Source organism: Dipodomys ordii, unplaced genomic scaffold (assembly GCF_000151885.1).
Source record: "Dipodomys ordii isolate 6190 unplaced genomic scaffold, Dord_2.0 Scaffold6, whole genome shotgun sequence".
Classification (NCBI taxonomy): Eukaryota; Metazoa; Chordata; class Mammalia; order Rodentia; family Heteromyidae; genus Dipodomys; species Dipodomys ordii.
The window spans coordinates 7,244,676-7,256,297 of NW_012267222.1; the positions used below are offsets into that span (position 1 = coordinate 7,244,676).

General features: G+C 60.0%; 1 protein-coding gene across 1 annotated transcript; it reads right to left on the reverse strand.

Moving 5' to 3' along the window:
* Nucleotides 1–5,523: 5,523 nt before the first annotated feature.
* Nucleotides 5,524–11,622, reverse strand: Fbxo2 (F-box protein 2). Its single transcript, XM_013033175.1, has 6 exons — nucleotides 11,465–11,622; nucleotides 7,695–8,075; nucleotides 7,418–7,547; nucleotides 7,244–7,339; nucleotides 6,141–6,279; nucleotides 5,524–5,888 (listed from the first exon to the last, which is right to left on the reverse strand). Exons 1-6 carry the CDS (start codon nucleotides 11,484–11,486, stop codon nucleotides 5,754–5,756), a joined length of 903 nt encoding a protein of 300 aa, XP_012888629.1. The 5' UTR covers nucleotides 11,487–11,622; the 3' UTR covers nucleotides 5,524–5,753.

Here is an 11,622-nt window from a genome sequence, read left to right on the forward strand (position 1 = left end):
CTTTTCGGGGAATCATTCATTGTTCCGGTATTGGAGAGGAGAGTCATTGATCTGAGGGGAGGGGTGGGGGCTGAGGCTTCCTCCCCGGACCCACGGCCTGATTTCAAATGCAGCCGGGAGCCTGTCAGGTCAGAGTCACGGCAATAAAGAGAGGCGCCTGCCTCCGCAGATTGGATTATTCCCCTCGCTGGAGACGAAAAACAAGATTTAATTCCCCCAGAAACACCAGCCGAGAAAAATCAGTTTCCCTGCCTGCTTTCCTTTTGCTTTTTCTCTTTGCCAGACATCTTTGTCTTGGCGCAGCCCGGGAGCGCCTGTAATCCCGGCCCCCTCCCTGGCCCCCTCCCCGGCTCTGCCCCCCCAACCCTGCAGCCTGGAGAGCCTCCAGAGCCACGGTTCCCCGCCTCCCCCCCCCCCCGTCATCGCCATCGCCCTGGCAGAGAGCCTGCCGAGCTCTGGTGCAGCCCACCTGTGCCCGACCTGTGCCCGGAGGACAGAGGACCCACACCGGAAGCCTGGGGCTCCCAGAGCAGCCCTGCAGCCCACCGTGCCGCCTCCAGGAAGCTCGCCCGGCTCTAGGAGACAGAGCTCCAACACCCAGGCTCCCCTCCTACCCTCTGCCTCCTTCATTTCTTTAGTTTCTTTCTCTCTTTCTATTGGCAGCATTGTGACTGGGACTCCAGACCTCAACTCTACAACTTGCCACACACACACACACACACACACACACACAACCAGCCCTTTGTGCTTTATTTTTTTCAAGTGGGATCATTTAGCCCCAGTGGCCCTACACAACCCTCCTGCCACCTCTGCCTCCCGTTGAGCTGAGACTACAGATGCTCCCTACCCTACCTAGCTTGTTAGTTGAGATGGGGGCCTCCATAGCTGAGCTCATCTCCCACCGTGAGTCCTCTGCTCCCTCCCTCCCCGCCCCTGGAATCAGTCATGAGCTACCGGGCCCAGCCTCAGTTTCTTTCACGAATTTGCCCACAGCTCCCCTTATAAGCAGCCTCCGATGTCAGGGCTGGGTGAACAGGACTGCGTTTGCTCTTCTGCTTCTGTGGTGCTGAGGAATCGAACCCAGGGCCTCAGGCATGCAAGGCAAGCGCTCTACCACTGAGCCACCTTGCCAGCCCCATGACTGCGTTTGCTCTTTACCACAGTGTCCCGCTGGATGAAGAAACTGAGGCAAGCTGGCTGAGGTTTGCAGCGAGGAGGCCTCCCTGTGAGCATCCTGGGGGACAGGGCCCTCAGCGGTGTGCTCCGGAGGATCGCAGTCCGGCATACAGGTGGTGCTCCATGCACGCCCCCCTCCTGAAGGCATCACACAGGAGCTGCAGGTCTGGCACGGGCCCCGCTCCCCTCCCTGTGCCAGTACCCCCTCCGCCCCCAATCCCAGGGTGAAGGCCTCGGCGGACCCCCAGATTCGCAGAGGAGCTTGCTGTGTGGCCCGCGTGCGGTCTCTGAGTTGCTCCTGGGACGCGCAGCCCAGGAGGAGCTCAGCGCTGGACAATCGACCGCAGCGCGGTCCACGCGCCCGGCTCCGGGGACTGGAGCCTGGGGCCCCTGGGGCACAGCCCTTGCGCATCTGAGAAAATGAGCTCTGGGTAGGCGGGGTCCCTCCAAAGCCAGTCTCCCCCCAGTCACAAGCCCCGCCTCCCTCTGGGAGTTACCAAGAGTCACAAACTGAGATTTGGTGGCCGGGACTCAGTGCAGCCCACAGCCGGGTGGGATGCAAACCGGAGATGGAGGCCTCACCCCACTTGGTCTGCAGGCCGCAGGGGGGGACCCCACGTCTCAGAGCCCCGGTTTGCTCCTACTCACACCGGGTGACCAGGCAGAGAGCCCAGGGAAGATAGCAGGAGGGAGAGGAGACTGGGGACCCCTGCACTCAGATCACCGACCAAAGTTCACCCCAGAAAAGCAAGACACAACCCGGTCACCCGCATTCTCAGGTTGCAAGTGTTATGTGTAGGTGCAGGGGCCCCAGGAGCTTCCATAGAACCTTCTAGCATAATGTGCATGCTGGTTCCACACTCCCCATTCCCTTCCTGGGCTCCAGACCTTTTCCTCATCCAGGAAGTCCCTCCTCGTATCTACCTGCAGTCTTTCCTGCTGCCTAAACACAGACTTCCAGCTGAAGCCTCAGAGACAGGCCCTCCCCAGCCCGGTACACAGCTGATAGTGGCTGGCTCAGGGCCATAATCTTGCTAAGGATTAATTGGCTTTTGTTGGGGAATGAATGCCATCTCATCTTAATCTTCTGCATTATTCTCCTTGTTCTGCAGAGTCAACACAAGATTAGGTTTAATTTACAGGGGGAGAAAAAAATAGAGAAGTCATTACTCACTGGGCGCGCAGGGTCGGATCGGCCTGGGTGTGCAGTGCTCACAGCTGGGGGGGGGGGGGGGGGGGATGGGGACGGGAAGGCCTGGGCTCTGCAGAGGCACAGACCCCAGACCCCTGGGTGCCACCAGCCTGTCCCTGCCCCGCAGGAGACCCAGCTCCAGAGATGAACCTCAGGACCCCTGGGGCTAAGAGCAACTCCAAAGCCCAGGCCCTGAGGACAGACAGCCACTCAGCCCAGAGCAGAGGGGAGAGAGATCTGGGTTTGGATTCGAATCCCACCTCGGAGAATGGACTCGAGCTGGGGCTGGGGTGCCTTGACAATACTGGCACCTTGTGGTCAGTGACGGAACTGCTCCTTCCAGCTCCACAAATCCATGACTATGAATGCTTCACGTTATAAAACTCCGGATTGGAAGGGCGACAGGCTCACGCCTATAACCCCAGCCACTCAGGCTGGGATCTGAGGACTGTGGTTCAAAGCCAGCCCGGGCAGGCAAGTTCGTGAGCCTCTTCTCTCTCTGATTAACCACCAAAAGGCTGGAAATGGAGGTGTGAATCCAATGGTAGAGCAGCGACCCGCCTCCCTTGAGCAGAAAGGCCAAGCAAATAAAGCTGAGTGAGAATCCAAGGCCCTGAGTTCTAGCCCTGGTACTGGCACCAAATATACAGAGGCAGGTTTGCAGGGAAAGCAAATCAATCCAAGAGGCACAGAGGGACATTTTCCCTACAAAATTGCAAAACAATTGCTAAACAAAATCGCAAAACAGAGGCGTTCCCCCCCCAAAAAAAATCTGCATACTTGCTTTTACCTCCCAGCCCCCTGACCAAAATGTCCTGGAAGCCCCTAGCACCTCCTCCTGCTGGGGCCCTAGGATCCGTGTCCCCTTCATCTGTCGCTCTCCATCCATCTGCTCGCCCCGAAACCTCCACAGCCATCTCTGCCCCCTGGGGGGGACCACTGAGCAGATGGACTCAGCCCAAGCACTTAGCACAAGACCCTCCAGCCAGCCCTTGGCACCTACAAAGATCTGTCCCTCCAGGAAACTGATACGTGTCTCCTTTCTACAACGCTGACACCCCAGAGGGCAGAGCACACAGTGAGTCCACCAGAAACTCTTTCAGGGTTGCCAGCTTCCATCTCCAAGTTCATTGCTCCAGCCATTCAGGCTACCTTTCTGATCTGTAAATAAGAGTCATTCATTCCTAGCCCCAGGGCCTTTGCACATGCTGCTCCTGAAGATCTCCCCCAGAAACCTGCTCATCTGATTCCTCTTCAGCATCCCACTCAAGGGTTAACTCTTCAGAGGTCTTTCCTGATCACCTTGATCAGAAAATATTTTTCCCACTCATGTCTCCTACTTTATTTTTCTCTACTTATAGAGGTTCCTGAGTGAGTAGAATCTTACTTTTTTTTTGTACCAGCCATAGGACTTGAATCAGGGCCTGGACACTGTCCCTGAGATTTTTGTGCACAGCTGGCTTTCTACCACTTTGAGCCGCAGCTCTACTTCTGACTTTTTGGTGGTTAATTGGAGAAAAAGGTCTCATAGACTTCCCTGCCTAAGCTGGCTTTGAACCACAATCCTCACATCTCAGCCTCTTGAGGATTAGGATTGCAGACATGAGCCACAGACACCCGGTTTAGAATCTTACTTATATGAATGATTACCTAGCTTTGTGGCCTGAGGCAAGTTACTCTCTGTGCTTTTGTTTTTTCATCTGTAAAAACTGGGAAACATAACGGTGTCCATTTCATAAGGTTATTGTGATATATGTGTGCATACATACCTATAATATTAATTTATAATCTTAGAGCCGTGCTGGTTTGTGTACACTGAGAGCTATATCGTGTTGGTAATTATCTTGGTTTTCTTTACGTTTGATTGATTACATTTACCTTTCTCCTTCTAGACTGTAAATTCTGCAGTGTGCGCTCCATAACCATTGATGAATTAGGAGGCAGCCCAGGGGACACACAGGCCCGGTGGGCCTTTGGCTGTCCCTGTGGGATAGAGCTCCGGCTGCCCCCTGCTGGACAGCTGGGGCCTTGCCTTGAAGGACACGGCTCTCTGCCTTCAGGTAGAGCCGTGGGTGGAGGGAACTGCACAGCCAGGGGTTGGGGCACAGTGGAGCTGATGTCCTGGGTTGGGGCTCTGCGTGTCCCTGGCCCCGAGTGTCTCCCGTCCGTGTGCCCCGTGTGTGCCGCGCAGTGGGGGTGTGGTGAGCCTTCCCGGCGGGACGCGCCTCACACCCGAGACCCCGGCCTCAGGGCCAGCCGCCTGGACGGCTCCATGTCCACTGTCCCTCCAGTGAAAGGTGCTCGGGGCAGCAGCCCGAGCCCAGCCCCCAGATCTCCTCGGTGGGGTCCCTGCCCCCCCCAGAGGCCACAGCAGCCTGGAGGCACAACACCCAGCCTGGGGTGTCTGGTCGGGGTCAGCCTCTCCGCTCCCCCGGGCCCACCCCTCCCCTCCCGCTGCCCTGGCAGCGGAGCCCTGGCAGCTCCCCTCCCCACCCCCCGGGGGTCCCCCCATTCAGAGAGCCCTCCCCCTCCCAGCACCCCTGACCTCCCAGTTCCCCACTGCCCTGGCCAGCCTCCTCCGCGGGCGCGGCGGGAAGGACCGCCATGCCCACCCCTGCGCCCCATTAGCCCAGGGCCCCCGGACACCTCCCAGGGGTGGCACTCCCCTGGGACAGCTGCCTTCGCTCCAGGGCCCCACACGGGGGAGGGGGGGTTCGAATCCTGGGAGAGAAGGAACGCATGGGAGAAGGACCCCCCCCCCCTTGGCTGCACCGCGGCTCAGCCGAGTCCCCCGAGGTCTGAGCGCAGGACCCAGGCCGCCCAGGCCGAGGCCTCCGGCTGGATCCGGTCGTTCCCCAGCCCTCGGGCAGCGGAGGGGGCCCCGGGGCGCAGCCTTCCCCCCCCCCAGCAGCCCCCGGGTCCGGGCAGCTCGGTGCCCGGCAGGCGCCAGGCCCCCGCCCCCCCCCTTAGCCGCACAATCCCAGCCTTTGTCCGCGGCTGCCCAGGCCCCGGCGCCCCTGGAAACGGGATCCCCTGGAACCCCATCAAGTACTTTTCCATCCGGGCCAGGGGCCCTCAGGAGACGGGGTGCAAAGGGGAGGCGTCCGCTCAGCGCCTCTCGGTCCGTCCGTCCGTTCGTTCCTTGGACAAATAGCCTTTATTGAGCGCCGCCCGCAGGCAGGCGCGGGCTAGAGCGCGGGGTCAGCAGCAGGCCCACGGCCCCGGGTCGCACGCGCGGGGGGCTCGGTCTCCCCGCAGCCAACCCCTCTCCCCCCGCGGGGGCCGGCGGGGCGCAAGGGCGGGGCCGGCGAGGATGCACTACCCACTAAGTTAAGGCCTAGCTCCCGGCCTCGGCCCTCCGGGACGGCCGGGGGCGGGGGGTCACTCAGGGCTCCACCCACACGCTGCTGTTGGTCACCCGGGCCCCGAACCAGCCCTTCCAGTACACGGAGTCCTGCCCGGCGTGCTCGAAGCGGACGAAGCGGACGCCCGGCCCGTAGTCGGTGAAGGTGTGCGAGATCTGGGAGGGAGAAGAGAGAGAGTCAACGACCCCGGTGCCGAGGCCACGCCCTCCCCGCGCAGACCACGCCCCCACCACGGTCCCCGCCCTCACCGCGCTGGCTCGACTCTTATAAGACCACGCCTCCGGTGAGGTCACGCTCTCACCTTAAGACCACGCCCTTTACGCCACAGGCCCCGCCCCGTGCAAGCCCCCCGGAGGAGAGCTTCTTTGTGGGCGTGGCTCCCTCCGGCCCCGCCCCCACGGCCTCACCTCCATCCAGCCGCCGTCCTCGCTGTCCTGGGGCACTGCCACCTGCCCGCTGTTGAACTCGGCCAGCACGTCCTCGTGCTCCGACAGCAGCCTCACCGTGAGCTCGTACAGGCAGCCGGCGTCGTTGCGGCCCGAGTACCTGGGAGAGGGGAGGGCAGGGCAGGGACGAAGCAGCACCTGCTGAGCACCTCTGGGACCTGCCCTCCATCCAAGTTCCTGCCAGCTCAGCATCCCTGCCCGGCCAACGTTCAACCAGTGACCCCCGCTTCCCAGATAAAGAAATCAGAAAAGGAAGGGACTGGGCCCGAGATCCAAACCCCAGGTGAGACAGATTACAGTCAAGGAACGGAACCACGTTTTGTTGGGAAGGTGGACTGATTACACACACACACTTATGTGCTAACATTCAAAACACAGGAGAAGCAGGGCGCTACTGGCTCATGTCTGTAATCCTAACTACTCAAGAGGCTGAGATCTGAGGATTGGGATTCGAAGCCAGCCCAGGCAAGAAAATTCCATGAGAGTTTTATCTCCAATTAACCACCAAAAATCCAGAAACGGAACTGTGGTCCGAGTGAGAGAGCTCCAGGCTTGAGTGGAAAAGCTAAGGGACAGTGTCCAAGCCCTGAGTTCAAGCCCCAGCACCGGCACACAAATAACTAAGAAAATAAATAAACAAATGAATATCAGGAGGGAAGATGAAGGTCCACTTTTTCCTAAAGATTGTGGAGCTGATAGAGGGGGTGAGGTTGAACACAGTGCATGAACTCAAGAGTACAACTAATGTTCTGTAATAAAAAAAAAAATAGGTAGGGCTGGGAAGGTGGCTCAGTGGTAGAGCGCTTGCCTCGCATGCATGAGGCCCTGAGTTCGATTCCTCAGCACCACATACACAGAAAAAACGGAAGTGGCGCTGTGGCTCAAGTGGTGGAGCACTAGCCTTGAGCTGAAGAGCTGAGGGACAGCGCCCAGGCCCAGAGTTCAGACCCTGGGACTGCCCCCCCCCAAAAAAAGAAAAATTAAGTGACCACAAATCTGGCCTCCGGCTCCCAGCGCCCTGGCCCCGCCCCCAGCGCCCTGGCCCCGCCCCCAGCGCCTCTCACCAGTCCTTCACCACGATGGCCGGCTGGGTGGTGTCCAGCAGCTCCTCCCAGTAGCCCTCAGCCTGCAGGTCAATGACCTGCGCTTTGCGACACCACCTGCGGGAACCGAGGTCAGGGTGGGGGTCGCGCCCCCTCCCCCTGCCCCGCGCCCCTTCCTTCTCCCTTCCCCCTTACTCGAAGGAGGAGGCGAAGTACTTCTTCACGCTGTCGTCGTGGATGAAGTCCACGCCGCCGTCCCCGGGCATCTCCTCCACCCGCCAGCCGTCCCCGCCGTGCTCCACGTCGCTCCAGCCTTCCAAGTCCTCTGCGGAGCCGGGACAGACCCCGCCCGGGTCAGCGGCCCCGCGGGGGTCCTGGCCATGCATGGGGTGCGCATGCGCGACCCCTGGATGATGGGGGGGGCACGCTGCGGCCTCCCTCCGCCAGGCGCGGCCCCGCCCGCGGGCCTCACCTTCCCCGCAGGGGTTGCGCAGCAGGTTGCGGCGCCGCTTGCTCAGGAAGTAGAAGTGCTGCCAGTGTTCGCGCGAGTCGTCGGCGTCGCCCGCGGGCACCAGCCCCTCCTGCTGGCACTTGAGCAGCCACAGCGGGGCGCCGTCCACCAGCTCCTTCCAGCGCAGGCACACCAGGCGGCAGGCCTGCACCAGCTGCGCCGCGGGCAGCTCGGCCAGCACGCGCAGCAGCAGCGGCTCGGGCAGCTCGGCCAGGTACGCGGCCGCCGCCGCCTCCGCCTCCTCCCCGGGCTGCTCCTCCTCCGCGCTCCCCTCGGCGCTCGCCGCCGCCTCCTCCTCGGGCTGCTCCTCCGGGCTCGCCTCCTCCGGCTGGCCCACGCTCTCTGCGGGTCGAGGGGGAAGGTTCTGACTCCCCTAGCCTGACCCCACTGCAAACCCTAGATCCGTCCTCACCCACAACTGACCAGAGATTCTGCGATTGGGGGGGGGGGACCTGGGCCCAGGGAGGAGACCCAAGAGGCAGACCCCCAGATGGGCTCCCCTCATACTGAAGAAATGACTCAACTGACTTCACACACACACACCCGCAGACCCCTGCAGAGGAAACTGAGGCCCCGTGGCTTTTCTCAGGTCACACCACAGAAGGGATCACTGATGGCAGATGACTCTAGCATGTTACTGTTTTTGTCGGAGGTGAGGAGGCGGAGAGGCACTCCTGGGGCTTGAACTGTGCTGCCCCTGAGCTTTTGTGCTCAAGGCTAGCACTCTACACAGCTCCACTTCTGGCTTCTTTTGGTGACTAATTGGAGATAGGAGTCTTATCGCAGCCAGGCACTAAGTGGCTCACACCTGTAATCCTAGTTCCTCAAGAGGCTGAAATCTGAAGATCATGGTTCAAAGCCAGCTCAAGCAGGAAAGGCTGAGAATGGAGATGTGGGTCAAGTGGTAGAGCACTAGCTTTGAGCACAAAAGCTCATGGACAGCACCCAGGCCCTGAATTCAGGACCTAGGACTAGTACTACCATCACCACCCCCCAAAAAATCTCACAGACTTTCCTGCCCAGGCTAGCTTTGAACTGTGATCCTCAGATCTCAGCCTCCTGAAGAGCTAGGATTACAAATGTGAGCCACTCGTGCCTGGCTCTAGCATTGTTCTTTTTGTCGTTCGTGGGGCTTGAACTCTGGGCCTGGGCGCTTGTCCCTCAGCTCTTCAGCTCAAGGCGAACGCTCTACCACTTGAGCTACACCACCACTTCTGGTTTTCTAGTGGTTTATTAGAGGTAGGAGTCTCACGGTCTCTCCTGCCCGGGCTGGCTTTGAACCGCGATCCTCAGATCTCAGCCTCCTGAGTAGCTAGGATTACAGGCGTTAGCCACCGGCCCCCGGCTCTAGCATTGTTCTAATACTTCAATCCACCAAGGCCCTTGCTCCCCTCCCCTCTTCCAGATGCCTTTCCAGTCCCCTGCCCCCTCTTAAGTCCAGGTTCAAAGTCAGTTAAATGGCTTCCTATCTTTATCCTTGGGTGCAATCCTCTCATAAATGCCTTGGTCTTCAAGGGGTGGCCTGATCTGGAGAAGATCAGAACTGCCTTCTCCCCAGGATGCTTACTGGGATCTTAGCAAATGAGAGGCACCATTCTAAGCATTTCAATTGCTCCTAACATCCTCATACCTCACCACCTTCCAGGGTGCCCCTGTGTTCACCAATGAGGAATCAGGCACCGACAGGTGAAAGGACTGTGGGGAGGGGGGAGGGAGGGTGGTCACAAAACTCTAGCTGAAGTCTACTTTGGCACCCAGAGAGTTTGGCTCCAAGGCCAACTTTGTCACAGTGCCAACAAAAGAATTCATTGAGGCTGGACACAGGTGGCTCCTGCCTGCAATCCTTGCTACTTCAGGAAGCTGAAAGAGAGAGGATCACAGTTTGAGGCCATCCTGGGCCAAAAAAATCCACTGGACTCCATTTCCAAAATAATCAGCAAAAAGCAAGGCTGGAGGTGTGGCTCGGGCAGTAGAGTCACAGCAGAGTAAGCAAACTGAGCAAGTGGAAGGTCCCAAGTGCAAACCCTGAGAAAAATCACTGAATGAATAGGTATGGTTATGATTTTGATTTTGTGGGTGAAATGGGAAGTGATTTGTGGAAGGTTTGACCTGCCAGGATTAGGGAAGGAGACAAGAGGACCCAAGAACTGGGGAGAAATGAGGACAAGACCGGGAGCCCCAACTCTCCCCAGCTGGCCACTCTGTATGGCTCAGGAGCGGTCATCGATCAGAGAGATGTACAGGTGTTTGGGAAAGGACTATGTCACCCCTCATTCTCCCATACCTGACCCCTAGTTTCTTCACCTATGAAAGGGGGGGTTACTATTGTGCCAGGGCATTGGGATGATGCTGTGGTCCTCAGAACACAGTCCCCAGAGGAAAAGGCAAGGCTATTCTCATCCCAAGGCCTGGGCAGATGTCTGGGCCCACGGGACCTGCTCTTGGATTCCAGCCCACCTCATCTGGGCCACCTAAGACTTGAGTAAACAGATACCAAGTTACCAGTATCTCAGGAGGGAGGACCTGAGGGGAGGATTCACAGAACCAGTCTGGATGGGTTGGAGGCTACCCCTCGCTCCCAGACCCAGGGAGGAGGAATTCCAGAGGACCCTGGACAGCCAAGGGAGTGGCTGTTAGGGAGTGGGCAGGGGGCAGACCCCGGGCTGCGGAGGGAAAATGCTGCTCACGGCTCTCTGGGGACCGAGGTCCAGTGTCTTCTCTTTCCAACACCACTCCTGCCCTGCCCTGGCCCCATTGGACACCTGATGCTCCCCGAAAGGTGCACCTCCCTCGGTCCCCTCTCTGGCCCCTAGGCCTGGCGCTGAGGCCCCAGATCCGATTACGGGCCCCAGCCCCCACTCTCACCCACACAAGTCCCCACATTGTTGCTGTCGGAAAGTTATCTGGCTCTGAAAGCGGCCTCTGGGCTGATTCACTTACCTGGGTTGGAGCGGACCAGGGAGTCCAGGGAATAGCTAGGCCTTGGGAAAAATCACAAGCCCTTTCTGGTGCCCCAGTTGCATGGGGGCCAGACTGAGGGGAGGGGGGAGCTGGGGTTTCAGGACTGGAGAAAGGGTTGGCTGCCTAAGTATGCACTTCGGGGTGTGGGTGATGGGTAGGCCGGTTTGTCCTCACCCTGACTCAGCAGGCCCAGCGGGCCACTGGAGACATGGAGGGGGTCTTTGGTGCCAGAAAAGATGACTGGGCAGTCCCGGAGAGCCCGGGGCGCTGGGACTCTACTTCACCCCGAGCATGGTCCTCACTGCGCATGCCCGCCCCCCAGCTTAAGGGCAGCCCCTCCAGAGGGAAGCCCAGGAGAGGGAGGCTGGGATGGGTGGATTCGAGGCCAGGAGTAAATCCAAAAGCCTACAGGAATCCAAGCCGCTCGAGGCTGGAGCTGGCATATGGAAGAAGTTGCTGGAAGAAAAACCTCGCAGGCACCTCCATCCCAGACGCCTGGGGCGGGGAGGGGGGAGGCCCCGCACCCTCTGGAAGCCGGGAGGCCTCCGAGGCCATTTCTGGGCCCCAGGAGTCCTCACTTCCGCCGGTCGCCTCTCCAAGCCCCCCGCCTGGCCGCGACACCGCACGGAAGCCTGCGCTCCGGGGCTGCGTCCCGGGCTTAACGCGCGAGGAAGTTTGCGCGCCGGATCTCGGGGACCCTCTTTGGGGAGCTCGCCCGCCTGCCCCGTCTCCCCTCCGCTCTGGGGCGACTGGATCCAGGCGGCAGCTACCTGGGTCCCCGTCTCCGTCCATCGCTGCGGAGCGCGGTCGCTAGAGGAGGAGGAGGAGAAGGAGGAGCCGAGCGCTGCGGGCGGCGAGTCCCGGCCGGCGACGAGTCCCAGGCGCTGCCCGCGTCTGGCCGGGTCCCGGCGGCCGCGCCTCTTAAAGG

Coding starts and splice junctions, on each gene's coding strand:
- Fbxo2 (XM_013033175.1), bottom strand. CDS start 11,486: ATGGACGGAGACGGGGACCCAG. Junction 7,548..7,694: donor GCGCAACCCCTGCGGGGAAG/GTGAGGCCCGCG, acceptor CCGGCTCCGCAG/AGGACTTGGAAGGCTGGAGC. Junction 7,340..7,417: donor TACTTCGCCTCCTCCTTCGA/GTAAGGGGGAAG, acceptor CGGTTCCCGCAG/GTGGTGTCGCAAAGCGCAGG.